This window comes from Microtus oregoni, unplaced genomic scaffold, assembly GCF_018167655.1.
Source record: "Microtus oregoni isolate MIOR12 unplaced genomic scaffold, Mior012 000019F_ref0000042, whole genome shotgun sequence".
Lineage (NCBI taxonomy): Eukaryota > Metazoa > Chordata > Mammalia > Rodentia > Cricetidae > Microtus > Microtus oregoni.
The window spans coordinates 39,021,000-39,039,963 of NW_024543078.1; the positions used below are offsets into that span (position 1 = coordinate 39,021,000).

Genomic DNA, 18,964 nt, shown 5'->3' on the forward strand with positions numbered 1-18,964 from the left:
CATCCATGGAAAAGGCTTCTAGAGCCTTCTTGACGTGTATTACTCCTGACTCTGCTCTTGGTGTGGGGCTAGCTCCACAGAAGGGTAGAGTGAGTGGACATCCTAACTTTATCATAGAAAGCCTGCAGTTCCTTCACCCTGGGTGAATGGGACAGTTGAGCATCCTTAGACAGGGGCACCTGTGGTCCCAGGCCTCAAACAGGGCAGTTCATGGAGCAGCTCTCTTTACCCAACTCACAAAGATGGTCAAGGCTGCCACATGAGCAGATCACATGGGGACACACACACATACACACAAACACACACACGCACATTCAGGTTTCTCTAGAGAGCAGATGCTCTGTTCTGACCTTTCTCCCCTCTAACATGGTAGGATAGAGGACACCATGTTTCCGGTCTGGAAACCAAATAGCTGCGAAGGGCACTTATTTATACTGTAGTGTGCACAGAGGTACACAGCACGGCATAGCTCCATGTGGGCTCCTGCACGTCCTGGCTTCCTGGTTAGTAACAGCAGACAGCATTCTGGAACAGCCTGTAATGCCACTGTAGTAGCTCTCTAGTCAGGGACATGGACACTGGGAGAAGACAGGTGACGCAAGGGTCATTTCTCTGCATCTGTCCAGGTGGGCAGAATGAGAGGGTCTAACCTTGGGATGTATGAGTCACCATCCGACCTGGGCTCTCCTTTCTCATGTTCCCTAAGCTCTGCTCCACTCGGAGGGAACCTCACTTTACAACACATTCTCGCCAGAAAGCAGGTGTAACAGCCACCGCTGCCTCTCACAGTCCTGCTTCCCTACTTATTGTCACCCAGCACCCACCACAAAGGCCCTGTCACTATGGCAATCCTGACCTGGAGCAACCTCTTGTATTCTTCCCAGAATAGCCAGAGAGGCAGTCCCCAGATCTGAGACCAACACCATCAAGGTAGAGTAGCCAAAGGCACGTGCCCTGCCCCTTCCCCTAGCATAGGCCAGAGGTCTTAGGTGCAGGATGGGCAACAGCTGGTGAGTCAGGCATCCTAACAGGCACCCTTCCAAGATGGCAGACAGGCTTGCAGAGGAAGATGGCAGCCAGCCCCTCCCAAATGTTGACAGGGGGATGAGTTCTGCTGTTCATCGTCCCCAAGGCACAGATGCCCCCATCCTCCAGAAGAAAATCCACATCAGCACCAACACCACCACCTACCCAAAAAAGACAAGGACTCGGTGTACAGAGATGACTCCAGAGAATATGCAATCCTTAAATAGATTTATGGAAATGATTTCGAATTACAGCATTTAGAAAATAAAAATAATCTCAATAGATAATATTCCCTCTGTTATATACTCTCCCCCCACCCCCGCACAGAAGCCATTTTTGTGCATGTGTATTCCACTGCTGAACAGCGATTGGATTTCATCCTATAAAAGAAGTAGTAGGTGTGTCATCTCTCTAAAAATAAAACTGTAATCATCATTGCAACGTGAAGCCTGAGATTGAAGCCTGAGGAGGTGTCTGTGCATCTCAGCCTGTCCAGGCCGCACTGAGGTCTGAGGAAGTGGGTTAGAGTCCCGGTGGGTGCAGAGGAAGAAGGAACTGTTAGCCGAGTGACGGCTGCCTGATGAGTCCAGTCCCCAACACCTGAGAGCTCAGCCTATGCTATCAGCGGGTGGTCGGGCCCTGTTCCTCCAGCAAGCAGCCATGGTATAGATGCCAAGAGCATGCCTGCTTCCCCAGGGGACCACTGTGTCTGCTTCTTACATTCCCCCTTCAAATGGAAACGAGATGCATGTTGTTGGGCAGGGTCCCGAGGCAGGTGGTGAGCACTAGGGAATGAGGTGGGTGGTAAGCAGCGGGGAGCCCTGCTATGATGTTGGGAGGCTAGCGTCTCCTGGCTTCTGCTTCCAGGGTTTCGGCTACAGAACAGAACATACAGAACTGGCCCTCGCCTGCCTTAGTATGCACAGCTGAAGCAAAACGCCATTGGACCGCAAGAGAAGAGTCCAACCCTGCCTGGCTCGGTACCCTGACCTAGAAGAGCAACGGAGCAACCCTGACCCCATGCCAGGATGGGTGTCTCCACAAGTGGAGAGGCCGGGGAGTAGACAGAGGCTCTGGACAGCTTTGGAAACCCAGGCAGGCCTGCAGCAGTAGCGGCTTGATGAGATGCAATGGGGCCCTGCTGCAACACAGCCTGGACAGGGCACACAGCAGGCAAAGCACCTCTGTCCCGGAGACCCTCGCCAGGACTCAAGGCAGACACAGTGCCTCTGTCCTGGAGTCTCCGGCCCACTCAGCTGGGACGTGCCAGGCACAGCATCACATGCCCGTCTTGTCGCTGTAGAAAGGTGTGACATGGAACATGTAGCAGTGTGTGCACACGCGGACCGGCTTCACTTGTCCATAGCGCGGAAGTGGTGCCGAGTGTGACGAGCAGCGGGAACAGAAGATCTGGAAGCCAAGGAGGGACAGAAGGCAGTGAGCAGACAGGGCCTTTGTCAGCCCCGTTACACAGCCCTTCCACCCAAACCAGGCCAAACAATGGTGGGCAGGAGTTAGCCTGCTCCAGACACTGTAGGAAATTCTGGGCAGGGCTGGCCCAGTAGGTCAGGCTTTTTGAAAGTAACTAGGCCCTTCACCATAACCACGGCAGACTCCTTCTTAACCTCCCTGCCCCTCCCTGTTCTCACCTTGGAGGGGCCAGGATTGAGCCTGCACACTAGCTAAGCATGGCCTAGTATATGGAGTCAGAATAGAGCCTAGAATCTGGGGGGTGGGGGCATGTGCACACGGGTGATAAGAACCTGAGTGGATTACCAGAACATCAACCCTAACTTCTAAACCCTGATGCTGTGCCTGGGGACAGTCCCCACATAACCCCAAAGATGCAGAGGGCCAACGGGGCCCCACCCACCTTCCCGCAGCTGCGGCAGTGGTGCTTCCTGCGGATGACGGTGAAGGGTGCTTTGCAGGAGGTGCAGAAGCCACAGGCCTCATCTGGCACCCACTCAGGAGGGTCTGTCACAACAAGAGCAACAGGACAGAGCGGTGGGCTGGGGGCAGGGAAAGGGTAGACACCCCTATCCCACTCCTCTGGTCCTGCTCTAGGCCTGTCAGTCACTGGTCACAATGTCAGTGGTCAGAGTCACACTCCAGTTGCAGGCCCCAGGCCAGGCCATCTGGACTCAGGACGTACAGTGGAATCAATGATCATGCCCTAACTGAGACCTTCATCTCGGGTCACTCACTTTAGCCATATGGCTAGACTAATGCAGACCTTCTTGACCCAGGCACCCCCTTTAACACTGTAGCAGAATATTTCCCACAAGTCCTGGGCCTCTCCCATAGATGCACTGCACATTCCCAAGCAGCCCAGGACTCTTCCCCTGACATCCAAGCTGCCTAGTTTCCAGACCACTCTGGGCAGACCCCATGTGACCATATCAGTCTTCAATTCCTGTCCTCACCACAAGGAAGGCTTCCGCACCCACACAAAGCCCCCATTAATGTCCCAGAGTGTCCTGAGGCTGCTATGGGAGACTCCTTTAGTGCAGGTAAGTGCCGGGGTCCTGGATTATTGCAGCCATAGTCAATCGTGCTCCTCCTCCCTCAGCTTGTACCTACTAGGCTGAGCTGCTATACCTCAGGCCCAGGGTTGCTCAACAGTAAAGGGCCTGTATACACTTAATACCAAGGAGGAGGCATGGAGTGGGAGGCCACCTCCCATGGGGAGCCCTATCTCCAAATGGCCTGATGTCTGGATGAATACGTACAGTGTAGCTCCTTTTGCTCAGCAGACAGACGGCAAGCCAGGTCCACACCTGAGCTTCCCACATACCTTCAAAGTCCCCATCTCGAGTCTTGGCTGCCAGTTCTGAGGACGACACCGTCTCCTGGCATAACGCACAGTCCTCCAAGGCTGCACTCCGTAGGGTCTGGGTTACTGGAAGGGAGAAGGGAGCCACTGGGGTTGGCAGGTAAGGCAGCAGATGCGACTGATTGTCCTTAGGGAGCACTTGGATGCCTCCAAGTTTCCAGCTCCCACAAGCCCCCCAACCATCTCTCAGCCCACAGAGCAAGTCACCTCAGTAGGCAGGATGCCAACACTGGCAAAGCTCTTCCTATAAAAGGGTCCACTCTTTGTACAATGTGGTGGACCCCGGGGGCACTTGGTGGCTCCTCTGCATGAGCATCTAGTCCTGGGCCCTGACACTGGTAAGATTTCCTGGCCTATCATCCCCAAGGCAGAAGTTTTAAAGTCATGGCATCTGAGAACCCTGTTCAGAGTCAACAACTTGACTCCTGATTTTCAGAAGGCAGCCCTCCCTGGATTGCCAGTCAGATGGCAGAGCTGATTGAGGCAGAAGTTCCTCCTCACCAACAAGGACATGCCCTGTTAGGCCAGACTTCTAGGACGAGCTAGGCTATCCCATATACCCATGGGCAGAAGCCTTTGTGCAGAGAGGTAGCTCTCCCCAAACAGGTACCCCAGGCTAGCACCAGTAGTGCCTAGTCCCATTTCCTATCAGGACCCTACAGGGACAAAGAGCAAACTCCCTTCCTTGCCAAATATCTGTTTATCTGTTGTGTATGTAAGGTATGCATGTACAAAAAAGCGTGTACATGTATGTACCTACGAATAAATGTGGGAGCACACGTGCATGCTTCAGTGAGCTGAAGATGAATAAATATGAGGCAGCTGGGGTGGATATGCCACCCTCTCATAGAGGGATGGGGCCGGGTCCCCTTTGTCACTCAGGCTGGGCTCTGCACACTGACAGGTGACTGTAACTAACACTGTACCTCGTCTAGTCACCTGGTCTAGTCTAAGATGGAAGGCGGGTCCCCAACCTCTGTCTGCAGTGAAAAGTTGGATGGCCTGCTACAGCCTATGCAAGAACCAGAGCCAGGGACCCACCTGCAAGGTGCCATGGGGAGCCACTTCTCTGGGCTACACACTCATCTCCCCAAGTCGACAACCTGGCACACTGGGTCCGGCAGATCCTGGGGTGTGAGTTTCTGCATACTCCCTTCTTGGGGACAGTGGACACAGTGGTTGGCAAGGGCCTCTGAGCCTGTCCTGCAGCAGCACTCACCCTTCTTTAGCTTCTCCTTGTCGTCGGTTTCAGGCTTGGTGGCCATGACCTCAAACAGTGTTTTGAGAATGCTTCTCAGGTCGCTGGCATAGTTCGTCTGCAGCTGGTCAGCTACACCTGGTAAGAGAAGCCGGTGGGAGGAGTGACAGGGAGACAGAAGGCTGCGTTGAGCCAATCACTTCGGTAGACCACACTACCATGTGCTGGACAGGACACACCCAGAGCTCACGGATTAGCAATTCCCAACCCTTTAAGAGAGGATTCCCTTGCAATAATTACAAACTCAGGAATCAAGAGAGGATAGGAAGGAATGAGAGCTTCCTGCCCAACCCCACCATTGCTGCTCTCATGAATATATAACTTTTCCAGAGTCACAGCCACCACGACTAAAACAGACACCCACAGAGGTCCCAGAACACTGTGCCTATGGCAGCACCTGGTGCCATCACAGAAGCAAGGGAATACAAATAATGTCTACATTCTCCCAGTACCCAATACCACACTGCCCTGAGTAACTTTGACTACAGGGTCACTAAACAGGCTCTGTATAGCCATGGATCCCAGGGTAAAGCCCAGCCTGAGGTAGTGTCCAGGGTCTGACTGTTTTGATCACGGATCCCATCGCTCCCAGCCACCCCTGGAGGAAAATGCTACTCCATCTTCACTTACAGAGCTCCCTCCTCCCTGTAGGACAGATCTGGTCCCACCCCTAGGTTTGCTCCGCAGACCACACTGCCCTCTGCTTTAGCCAGGGCAAGCTGGGCCAGCCCCACTGTTTTCTCTCCTGGGGCATGTCCTGCCTGTCCCCACGCTCGTGTCCCAGGTCCAGGTCATACCTGAAATGCAGACAAACAGGCGGTGGATCAGGTCATGGCTGCCATGGAACCTGGACCGAATCTTCTCTCTGGTGGCCATGGGGGTGAGAGGCATGACCGCAGGGGCCACCTCCAGTCTGGTGCTGTCTAACGAGGAGGAGCCAGCTGTGGAGCTAATGCAGAAAAGAGAGGCAGGGGAGGTGAGTAGGGGCCACAGCTAGGAACCTGTCTTAGTTAAGGTATCTATTAAGACTATGACCAAAAACAACTTGGGGAAGAAAGAGTTTAAGATTACAACTTCAAATGGCCAAAAGACACTTAAGGTCATGCTCAACTTCCTTAGCGATCAGGGAAATGCAAATCAAGACAACTTTAAGATACCACCTTACACCTGTCAGAATGGCGAAAATAAAAAACACCAATGATAGCCTTTGCTGGAGAGGTTGTGGAGAAAGGGGTACACTCACCCATTGCTGGTGGGAATGCAAACTTGTGCAACCACTCTGGAAAGCAGTGTTTCGGTTTCTCAGGAAATTCGGGATCAACCTACCCCTGGATCCAGCAATACCACTCTTGGGAATATACCCAAGAGAGGCCCTATCATACAACAAAAGTATATGCTCAACTATGTTCATGGCAGCATTGTTTGTAATAGCCAGAACCTGGAAACAACCTAGATGCCCTTCAACGGAAGAATGGATGAAGAAAGTATGGAATATATACATATTAGAGTATTACTCAGCAGTAAAAAACAAGGACTTCTTGAATTTTGCATACAAATGGATGGAAATAGAAAACACTATCCTGAGTGAGGTAAGCCAGACCCAAAAAGAGGAACATGGGATGTACTCACTCATATTTGGTTTCTAGCCATAAATAAAGGACATTGAGCTTATAATTCATGTTCCTAGAGAAGCTAAATAAGAAGGTGAATCCAAAGACAAACACATAGGCATCCTCAGGAATATTAACCTTCATCAGGCGATGAAAGGAGACAGAGACAGAGACCCACACGGGAGCACCGGACAGAAATCTCAAGGTCCAAATCAGGAGCAGAAGGAGACGGAGCACGAGCAAGGAACTCAGGACCACGAGGGGTGCACCCACACACTAAGACAATGGGGATGTTCTATTGGGATCTCACCAAGGCCAGCTGGCCTAGGTCTGAAAAAACATGGGATAAATCCGGACTAGCTGAACATAGCGGACAATGAGGAATACTGAGAATTCAAGAACAATTGCAGTGGGTTTTTGATCCTACTGCACGTACTGGCTTTGTGGGAGCCTAGGCAGTTTGGATGCTCACCTTACGAGACCTGGATAGAGGTGGGCAGTCCTTGGGCTTCCCACAGGTCAGGGAACCCTGATTGCTCTTCGAGCAGATGAGGGAGGGGGAATTGATCGGGGGAGGGGGAGGGAAATGGGAAGCGGTTGTGGGGACGAGGCAGAAATCCTTAATAAATAAATAAATTTAAAGTGATTTTTAGAGGAAAAAAAAAAAATAAATAAATAAGCAAGCAAGCAAAAAAAAAAAAGACATATGTGATATTTATGTATCTATAAAGATATAAGAACCAGAAGGGAGGGGAGCAGAGAAACATAAATAGCTCAATAAAATAAATTTTATATATATATATCACAAATTAGAGAAAACACACACAATAAAAAAAAAAAAAAAAAAGATTACAATTCTCGGGTCTTTCCATTGTAGAGGGAAGTCAGGACAGAGGCTCAAGGAAGGATCCTGGAGGCAAGAACTGAATCAGAGGGCATGGAGGAACATTGTTTGCCTGTTTTCTTCTATAATCCAGGACTCCTGGCCAGGGCTGGCACTACTCATAGTATGCTGGGCCCTCCCACATCAATTACTACTTAATGAAACACCTCACAGACTTGCCTACAGGCCAGTCTTACAGATGCATTTTCTCAATTAAGGTTTCCTTTTCCCAAATGCCTAGGTTTGTGTCAAGTTGAAAAAAGCAACCAGCACAGGGTCTCTGGAGCTGGAGGTCAGAGGGTCAGGGCAAGCCTGTCCTCAAGTTTCTCTCCAGAGGACCTGAATGGCCTGGACATGCTTCTTCCTATCATGTAAACGCCAACAGTGTGTCCACTTTTAAAAAACAAATGCACTTGACCAACTGATCCAGTACTGCCTTGCTCTAGCTTGGTAGCTACTTCCCTGAACCAGCCCTTGTATAGCAGCCACAGGACATGAGCTGATGTGGCATTTACACTAGCTTAACCTACTCCATCTTTCACCCTCACTTAACATAATCTCCCAACTTCTTTCTATGGCAGACCCTTTGACCTCTCCTGCCATCTGTGGGAACAGAACACAACCCCCTAAAATATGTGCACACCTAACCCCTTGAACCTGTGAGCAGGACCCTATTTGAACAGAGAATGTCTTCAGAAGCAATTAAGAGGAGGGTCTGGCATTGACATTACCCTAGATTATTCAGTGGGTCCTAAATACAAACACAAGCGCCCTTTAAGACACAAAGGTAGAGGCCCAGGGACCCAGGATAAAGAGGACACCACATGCCTGGAGTTTGAGATTGGAGAGATTCAGCCAAAAGTCAAGGGGCACCTGGAGCTCCCTGGAGTTGGAAGAGGCGGGAAGGACTCTCTCTGGTGCTTCGGGAGGGAGAAGAGCTCTGTCAGATTAGACTTCTGGCCTGGAGACTATAAGATGATACACTTTTGGCAATTTAGGCCACTTACTGTGGCACTTTGTATAGCAGCCACAGGACATGCGAATAGTCTCCCCCTCCAGACACCTGCCCCTCTTCTCCCCAGTGGCTAGTTTTATTAGATTTGTTCTTTAAGAGTTCATTGTGACTGTGCACAGGGTATTTATAGCCAAATCTCTTGAAAAGTTAGGTCTCTTCCTGGCCAAGCCCAAACCAAAAAGGCTGGGGGAGGCTCAGGACTAAAGAGTTTGCCATGTCTGGTTTTGATCTTTACCATTAGCAAGGCTGAGCTTCCAAACACAAAGCAAGGGCTCATAAATCTACAGCAGAGTTGGCAGAAGCCACCGGAACAACTGTGGTTACAGCGCTGAATTGCTAAAGAGTCCCAGAGCGGAGTCCGGGTGGAAATGATGGGGAACAGAGTAGCAGGGATAACAAGGGGCAGGGGAAATAGAGAGTAGGTAAGAAATGGCAGGGCATGAGCCGAGAGGCCAGAGACAGAGGGGAGGGCTAGAAGAAGACTCGGCAGCTAGAGGCAATGGCTGTTCTTCTAGAGGACCAGAATTCGCTTCCCAGAACCTGCATCCTATCTCACAATTGTCTGTAACTCCAGTTCCAAGGGATCTGACTCCCTCTGCTGGTCTCCACAGGCACCAGGCATGCATGTAGTACACAAATATACATGTAGACAAAACACTCATGCACATTAAATAAACACATGAAAGGCAGAAGGCTGGTAAGAATAGAGAAGGGAAATTGTAAGCCTTCCTTAGTTGCCAGAAGTTTCAGAAAGCTGCCAAACTTTAAGTGCAAGCGCCTGTCACCCTAGGCTGTGACACTGCTCCCTGTAGCGCTGAGCACACCAGCACCCAAGGACCATTCATTAACTCTAACACTTGCTGCTTCTCACTGCTGCCAAGCGGTGGGGCCATTGGTGGTTTAAGACCACAACAACAGGTCTCCAATTAGACTGTCTAAGTCTGCAGCATCTACATCCATACCCTGGAACAGCAAAGCCCTGCTTGAAGCTGTTAGTCTTTGGGTCTGCCATTCTAATCCCTAGGCCTCCAGCATTCAGGGGCCCAGGACTACCAGCACCGGGAGAGCTTCTCCTTGTCTACTGCAGATTCTCCCTAGGTAGAGTAAAAGAAACCCAGTCAGTTGACTGACAGCAACTCATGACCTTTTGCTGCAAACTGATTTATTTATTGGTCTGTTTTCTATACTGAAGACTTGTCTCAAATGCTTGTGGGTACTTGACTATTTGATGTATTTTAGAGGAAAGCCTGCCCAACAGGAGCAGAAAACAGAATTTTGTCTTGTTGGAGAGCAAATTACTGCAAACATTTGGAAAAGTATTTTGGTGCCATCAAAATTAAATTGTGTAACCCTGACCCAGTTCTACAGCTCAGTGGACCATTGCTAACATAGCCCTGAATCCGCTGTCTGTATATCTATTGACACAACTGAATTCCTTGTTCCAGAAGAAAACTGGGAAGGAGCCCAAACCTCCATGATGGGATGCAGAGTCAACCGCAGTCTGACCACCCACTCCCAGGGCTACCAAGCCCACTACAGGCATGATTTAACTTACATATTGTATGAGCCCCTAGACATGCAGTGGGAAAACACACAAGGCTTGGATACAGATACAGTTGGGAGCACAAAGGTGAGATGCCATGAACACACAATAATGGTAGACGATCCAGGAAGGAGGGGCTGGGCCTGGAAGAACCCTGTGGGTTCCTTCATTACTGGATGGGACACTCACAGATGCTGTCTTACCCTAATTGCTCTTCTATTGTCATACTCTAAAGCTGCGAATGTCTATTGGCACACAGAGAAGCCTGGAAATCTGAGACAGGGCTGGGCATGCTGAGCCTCAGAAACTGGTGTCCTGCTGGGATCCTTAGGATGAGCTCCAGGCCCCACATCTAGATGGCTCCTTTTCATTTAGAGGTAAAGCCCTTGACTTCTGTCTGGGGCTGTGGGCCTTACTGACTCTGCTGATTATTGAGGAAGGAAGGGGAGAAGACTGCCTCCCCTTCTGCATATACCCCGGCTGCAGTTGATAGCCTCACCAATTGAGGACTTACAGAGATACACCTGCCACTGCTTCCTGAGTGCTGCTATTAAAGGACCACACTTGGATCAGGTGATTATACTTTTTTTATTTTTTATTTTTGAGACAGCCTCATGTAGACCACACTAGCCCCAAACCAGCTATTGTAGTGAGGAAGGCCTTGAATTCTTGACCCTTCCGCCTCTACCTACATCTATCGTGGGAGTACAAGAGCGGGACATTACACCTGCCTAATTTTATTGTTTTAGAGAAGGTGTCACTGTATAACCTCATGATCCTCCTGCCTTAGCCTCCCAAGTGCTAGGATTAAAGCCACATACCATCACCCCAGCTCTCTCAAATGCACTGAAAATAGGGACCCAGGGATACATTTGTACAGAGATGTTCTGAGCATCATTATTCATGTGCCCAGAGGTGAAAACAAACCCGAGTCCATGAAGGAGGATGAGCGTATAAACAAGGCAGTGAAATATTATCCAGCCTTCAAAATGAAAGAGATTACGGCAATACTCCAATGGAGATGAGCCCTAAAACATGCTAAGCGAAAGAAACCAGATACAAAAGACAAATCCCACGAGACTTTATTATGTGAGGTCTCTAGAGCTGGTTAATCCAGAGAGACAGTAAATACAGCAGGTAGATGCCAAGGGCTGGGGCAGGTACATGGAGACAGAATTCAGCTTAGAAGAGGAGGACGTGCTGGAGAGGGAAGGGAATGGTGGCTGACCGAGGCCTCAAGTGTGGATTACAGTACCGCTGACAGCACAGTTAAAGTGACAGATTTGATGTGTGCTTATCAAAATTTCATTAAATAAAAGCAAAACACAATAAAAACAACCAGGGCAAAGAGTAAAGGCATTGAGGACAACAGGCATGACATGAACACACTGGAAACGATAGTAAGTAAAATGGCCTTCAAGATGGCTCAGCCGATGAAGGCACTCACTGCTAAGCTTGAGGACCTGAGTTTAGTGCCGGGGCCACACACAGAGGAGAGAGAGCTGATGCCTGCACTGTCCCATGGCTTCCACAAAATCACTGTGGCATGCATGTCCCTGCCCTCCAACCACAAAATAATACATAATTACCAGCTTAAAAAAAACTAGAGTATCATACAAACATAGATGAGATATTGGGAAATATCAAGTATTTCTTTTTCTGGTGAGAAGAATAACTAAAACCAGTCATGGAGGTACACTGTATAATCCCAGCTTTGGGGAGGAGACAGAAGAAAGGGAAGTTTGAGGCTAGCTTGAGTTACATAATGAGACCCAGTCTCAAACAAACAAACAAACAAGTAAATATTCTGTTCCCCGAAGAGAAGGAAGTGGCAGCCAGCAGTAGATGGCACCCTTGGGCCTGCTCATGGTAATGGCACCACGGCTTAAAGAAGAGAGAGGTGCTGAATGGGCCAGGGCACAGTGGGAGCCAGACCAAACACGTTGCTGACGATTTGTCCCCTGAGGTGAAAATAACAGGCAAGTATTGCCTACCCAGAAGTTAGACATGATGGACTCGCTGACCACATGAAGGCCCTAGGCCTGGTCAGTCCCACTCTCCTGGACATCTCGGTCCCCCAGAGTAAAGCTCCAGAGAGCTGAGATGACCACAGCATGTCTGGTTCTGCTTTCTTCATGAGTCATGGGTTAGGCAGTGTGTTAGATAGTTTTGCCAACACGATACAAGTTAAAGTCATTTGAGAGAAGGAAACCTCAATGAAGAAAATATCTCCTTAAGTCTGGACTGTAGGCAAGCCCGTAGGGCATTTTCTTAGTTAGTGATTGATGGGGGCAGACCCAGCTCATGTGGATAGTGCTATCCCTGGGCTGGTAGTCCTGGGTTCTATAACAGAGCAAGTTGAGCTATCCATGGGGATCAAGCCAGTAAGCAGCACCCCTCCATGGCCTCTGCATCAGCTCCTGCCTCCAAGTTCCTGCCCTGTTTTTGAGTTTCTGCCCCCACTGCTTTTGATGGTGAACCATTGTTTGGAAATAAATTCTTTTCTCCCCAAATTGTTTTTGGTCATTACAGGAATGGTGACCCTAAACTATGACAGGCAGGGCAGGATACCCTTGTAGGAACAGGCTTTAGCAACATTTGCCAGAGTCACATCCTCTTTGCAGACCATCAGTGACCCATAGCAGATGGTCAGCATGCTGAACAGCAGGTGCCTTACAGTCCTGCTTGGCTCTAGCAGGGAGATGTGCTTGCTGTGCTAGGTTGAATGGAGTCCATTCATTTGCATGATGAAGTCCTAGCCTGTAGGACCTCAGAGACGGTCCTACTCGCAAACAGCATCCTGGTGGGTATCATGAATGCAGATGAGGTCATACTAGAGCAGGGTAGGGACCTGACCCATCAGGACTGGCAGCCTCATAAAAAGAGTGAACCTGGACACAGACACGCATGCAGAAACAACAGCATGGTGACGAAGGCATGGGTTGGGAGTGACATTTTCTCAAGTAAAAAACTCACCTGGCCACCACCAGGAGCAGAAGGGTAGCCTGGGACAGTCTTCCTCACAGCCCCTGATAGAACCAGCTCCAAGACTCCCTGATGCTGACTTCCTGCCTTCAAGACTGAAAAATGACCATTTCCCTCTGCAGCATCTACCGCTGTTTGTCATACTTTATTACAAAATCCCCAAGACATTTATTCATGGAGGAGTGTCCTATGTCTCCAGTGCCCCATGACTCAGATGAGCCCGGTGTGTAGGCTGTACCAGGTTCAGGCCGTCCCCAAACAGTGCAGCTCCTAGCAAGACTCCCACAGGCCCAGGCCGTCCCTAAACAGTGCACCTCCTAGCAAGACTTCCACAGGTCCAGGCCGTCCCTAAACAGTGCACCTCCTAGCAAGACTCCCACAGGTCCAGGGCAGAGAAGCTTTGCATGCAAAAGTCTCTCCTCTTTTCAGATCCCTCATCTCCTGTCCCTTTAACCTCTCTCCCCTTGCTCACTCCTCTCAGCCTTTCCCTGTGCTATCACAGAGAAGCCAGGCACAATGCGGCCATAGGGTTTTCTATGTCCCTGGCCCACCACGTTCTTTTCCTGCATGCCTCTAGGAGCTTCATGCTCCTTCAGAGTATGTTCCAGTGTCTGTCTTAGTTTGGGTTTTTATTGCTGTGGAAACACACCATGACCACGGCAGCTCTTATAAAGAAAACATTTAATTGGGGTGGTTTGCTTACAGTTTCAGAGATTCAGTCCATTATGATCATGATTGGGGTAGCATGGCGGTGTGTAGGCAGATGTGGTGCTAGCTGCATCTTGACCAAAAGGTAGCAGCACATCAACTGCCTGTCAGACTGAGGGAATCTTGAACAAAAGAGACCTCAAAGCCCGCCCCCACAGTGACACACTTCCTCCAACAAGGCCACACCTCCTAATGGTGCCACTTCCTTTGGGGGGGGGCATTTTCTTTCAAACCACCACAATGTCCTATGGGGGAAACCATGCCTGGCCGGGTCACAAACAGACTCCATAACATAAAACTCTTCCTGTCCCAAGTCTGAATGATTAGTGCTTGCAGACTCATCTTTCAGACAGCATATTTAGTGAGTGTGTAAAACCTGTAACATTCTTTCTTCTTGCTCTGGACCTACACCAAAGGACCTCAATACACACACTAGCCTCCACATCTGTGGAACAGACAGAGGAGTCCTTACACAAGCAGGCTCTCCTGACCTGATGTTGCATGAATTAAGAAGCGGAATAGTGTGCAAGGCTTGCAGCAGCCTCCTGCCTCTGGCCAGGCACTCTTCTGATGACTTCTCTGATGGTATCATGAAGACATAGTCAACGGGGGCTCCTCTGGGGAGCAGTGGGAGAGGAGAATGGTCAGAAGCCCAAGATTCGGATGCCATGGTGAATGCCACATGCCCTCAAGTGTGACACACCTACCTCATACCCCAGAGGGTTGGGCTGTGAGCTTGTTGGGAAAGAGATGCTTTTGAGATTCTTCAGTGAAGGATCTCAATGTGAGATAACCTTGATCGAAGTGTCGTTATGAAGGACAGAAAAGACTTCCCATCAGCCATGAAATGCCAGGGGCCCTAGGAACTAGAGGAGGCAGGAAGGCTCAGAACCTTTAGCGGGAGTGCACTATGAGAGCCTCTAAAACGCAAGAGCAAAGTGTGGCCTTAGGCATCCTCAGTGTCTGGTGCTTTGTTAGAGTAACTCTTGCTCTAATCTAGATGTGGAATCCGCGAGCCCCTCCTGAGACCATCTCACACCCACTAGATGACCCCGATGGATGGCCTGGTCCAAAGACGAGATCCCTTTACCCACAGAATGGCAGGAAAATGTCCTGATGACCAGACAAAGAACATCTGGTCAGTGAGATCCCAGTACAGCTGCCTCAGGGCAATAATGCGCAGAGTGGTTTGCAGGGAAGGGACATCCACACCGTGAGTAAAAGCTGTCCATGCAAGCAGCACGTTGATAGTGTTCGACACAGTCAAAGGAAACAGTCATACCTAACATATAATTATAGCTTAAGTAGTTTAGGGGAGTTGGAGCTTGTAATCAATGTTTATACAAATAGGAAAACGTTCTGCAAAGAGTGTTTGCTGCTGCGTTCAGCTTGCAAATTGGACATGAAGCACAGCAAGAGGTGGTCTCGATTCATGCTTTTGTGTGCGGGCTTTGGATGCCACAGCACCTGAAGACTGACTGCTGGCAACCAAGGAAGGCAGAAAGCTGAGACATCTCTAAGAGAGACAGCACCCTGTGGGGTTCGGTTTCTGGTGACACGCAATTTTCACTAAGGCTAGTTGCTTCTACCAAGTCTCTCAGAGTGACTTAGTAGCATCCCAGACTAGGGACTCCAACCATGTGGGGGTGGATGAAGCTGAGGGGATACCCTTCTCTAACCTATGAAGTTCTATGTCACCTGCCTCTCTCCTTGCACTCAGAGCCTTTCTCTGAGGCAGGAAAAGGATCAGAGTTTTAGCCCACATTCTACAGTAATCAAAGGACCCTCTGAGACATAGAGAGTCACTGTGGAACAGCAAGTAGTCCTGACCATGACCAAGGCACAGCAGGTGCTAGGTCCACAAGGGCTGCCCTTTGAGATGGGCAATTTGGTTTGATAGAAGCATTCTTTACAGTTTCAGTCTCTCTACCAACTACTGACCAAGACCACACATTCTAGTCCCATGCTGCCAATGTATTGGTGGAGTCCCAGGCAAGGCAAAGGGCTCTCAGGAAGTTAGACAGTATGAGCTGAAGGTTCCCAGGTATCACCACCTCTGTCAGGGCCTCAGTTTACTCAATCTATAAAATGGGGAAGTGAGGCTGTCAGTCCTTAAAAGATGGTTACCTGACCACAAACTGTGGAGGGGTGGGCCTGAGATGATCAGTCCTCCTGCTGTGGGACCCTAGACCTGCAACATAGGGCCGAGACAAAGCTCATTCGGCTAACGGGGAAGAGAGAGTTAAGGCCACCAGGACAGCCCGTGGGGTCACAGGCTGCCTCAACAGCCCTCTGAAGATCTAGATAGGCCAATAGAATAGAAGCTGCCCCAGTATGGAATGACCAAGGGTCTGCTCATATTCTGTGGACACATCACCCTCATGACTGGTCCTAGACTTCCTGGGGTCTACGCTAGAAATATCTCCAGATTTGATTAAGGAGGTCCAGAAACTACACAGTGAGCAAGACTCCACAGCTATCCTCCAGGGTAACAGTAGGCTCTAACAGCTACAGTTGGCTACAGTCTAACAGGTAGGCTCTAATAGCTACAGTTGGCCGCTGACTATCCAGGCGGAGGACAGGAGGAGACATCAGGCAGGTCTGGGAGGCCCCATCCTCACAAAGGCCAACCTGGATGGCAACGGTGATGGAATGGCCTCTGTGAGCGGGCAGAGCCTGCAGTCCATCAGCGCCACCTGTACCCACGGTAGGCCAGCAGGCTGTGACCTGAGAGATGTATGTGCAGGATGCACTGGGGAGGAAATCCTACCCATGCCAGCACCCCCATAGGGAGGGAGACTTTGCATCTACTGTGAGCCAGAGTCTACAGTCCTTCCCCTCTGGGACTGAGTACAATGGTGCCCAATCTGAAGATTGCCTCTCAGTTGCCACAGCCATCCCTCCACAGATGCCAAAACTACTCTTGTGGGTCCTGTCTGCCCACCAGGTTCCAAGCCCATCTTCCCTGCCCCAGATTCATCTAGATATCAGCCTACAATGCTGCTCATACATTCAGGAGACATCAGGGCTCCGGGACATAGTCAGGAAGATCCCATTATTATGGTATGGGGCCCTAACCTCCACATCACTACTTGCTAACTAAATATGAAGTAGGTGTGTGCACTAAGAAAGTAAGGAAACGCAGATAAGCAAAAAGTACATTTACATATGTAATATATGCTTACATGTACACAAATGTATATATGTGTGCATGCAAGCACACATACAATATACTTAGACTCATACACACTATACATTGAGCAGAATAGAACAGGGAAGAAACTGGGGAAAGGATGGAAGAAGGGAGAATATCAACAATGAGACTTCAAGTCCCAAGAGTGCTAAGCCTGGGGACATTCTGAGGGCCCACTGCCTTCTAGGCCATTGTTGTAAAATATTATTTTAAGGTGTGTTACAATTTTGTTTATGCTGCATTTGTTTAACTCTGTGAAGCTGTGTTACTGTGCCTATCTAAAACACCCGATAGTCTAATTAAAAGCTGAACGGCCAATAGCAAGGCAGGAGAGAGAAATGGGAGGGGCTGGCAGACAGAGAGGACAGATAAATATGAAGAGAAATCTGGGAGAAAAAGATCTGGGAACAAGAGAGGAAGGAAGAGGATTGAAGGGCTAGTCACCCAGCTACATAGTCAGACATGGAGTAAGAAGGAAAGGAAAAGTGTAAGGAATAGAAAAAGATAAAAGCTCTGAGACAAAAGATAGGGTAATTAAGAAAGGCTGGCAAGAAACAAGCCAAGCTAAGGCTGGTATTCATAAATTAAGAATAATCCTCTTCATGTGATTTGGGAGCTGAGTGGTGCCCCCCCCCCCAGAAAAAAAGCTAAAAAAAAGTAAGAGTAAAAACAGCCAGCAACAGCCATGGTGCTGCTAACTTCCACTTGGCCTTGAGCCAGAGCATTCCCCTAATGAGGCTTCTAAGTCCCACCCAGACACAGGAGTAGCAGCACCATGCCACATAAACTTGCTGGGAGACACTGCGGATGGCTCTAGCAGGTGGTCCAGCAGCTGGAATCAGCTAGGGCAGGCCACTGCAGCCATGGATCAGCAGGGGTAACCATAGAAATGCCTGCTCAAAGGCAGCCACAGAATACCCAAGACCGCGCTGGCAAAGTGCCCCATTGGCTCAACAAAAGCAGTAATTGTGCTGATGGCATGGTGTAAGGTGTGTCTGAACTGCAGTCCAGAACTAGAAGCTTATTTAAACATTTTTTATTTTGATTTTTCAAGGTAGAGTTTCTCTGTTAGCTCTGGCTGTCCTGGAACTCACTCTGTAGACCAGGCTGGCCTTGAACTTAGAGATCTGCCTGCCTTTGCCTCCCAAGTGCTGGGATTAAAGGCATGCACCATCACCGCCTGGCTGATACATATATATTTTTTTAATATAGGATCTTTACTATGTAGGCCTGGCTAGCCTAGAACTCAACATGTAGACTAGGCTGGCCTCAAACTCAGAAAATTGCTTGCCTCTGCCTCCAAAATGGTGGGATTAAAGGTGTGCACCACTACGTTTGACCCAACTACAGTTCTTGAGTGTGAACTTTGTAGAGGACAGTGTCATGCTGCAATGTTAAGAGACTGGACATTGGAAAGAATCAAGAGAGATGTCATAGCACAGGGGCAAGTGCTGTGGCCCAAGGAAGCAAACAGTGACCAGAGGCAGAACACAGAGGGATGCAGAAGCGGGTCCTCTGGTTTGAGTGCACAGACAGAGATAAGGAAAGGCAGCTGAGGAGTGGCTCTGGCCAGCAAGTCCCCACCTTAGAAACCAGCCGATCTCTTCTGGGCACTTGCTGGAGGATGCAGCTGCATAAGGAGCAGGGTGTGGTTGGTCATGAGATGTGGGAGCTGCCAAGTGACCAGGCTAGAGAGAAGATGGAGTCAGGGCTGAGGGGCAGGCTGCAAGGACTGTTACAGGGGACCCTGCGGCCATGGCCATTCCTTTGGCCAGGCCAGTTCACACCAGCTGGAGGCCCATCACTTAGAAGGACCTCCCTTACCTGGAAGCCTGTTATATACACAGGCGCTAGACCCTATGTACACGGCTATATACAGTACTACACAGATTGCCACTGTCTTCCCA

The 18,964-nt window shown here is 49.6% G+C and overlaps 1 protein-coding gene across 2 annotated transcripts in view; it reads right to left on the minus strand.

The window, feature by feature from the left end:
- Positions 1–1,258: 1,258 nt before the first annotated feature.
- Positions 1,259–18,964, minus strand: part of LOC121459848 (lateral signaling target protein 2 homolog) — a 96,583-nt gene continuing 78,877 nt past the window's right edge. For both annotated transcript variants that reach the window (XM_041669906.1, XM_041669907.1), the window contains 5 exons: positions 5,918–6,069; positions 5,082–5,198; positions 3,824–3,928; positions 2,900–3,003; positions 1,259–2,436 (listed from right to left, as the gene is read on the minus strand). In XM_041669906.1, coding sequence (XP_041525840.1) covers positions 2,305–2,436; positions 2,900–3,003; positions 3,824–3,928; positions 5,082–5,198; positions 5,918–6,069 — 610 coding nt within the window. In that variant the 3' untranslated portion in view covers positions 1,259–2,304. The remainder of the gene's footprint in view (positions 2,437–2,899; positions 3,004–3,823; positions 3,929–5,081; positions 5,199–5,917; positions 6,070–18,964) is intronic.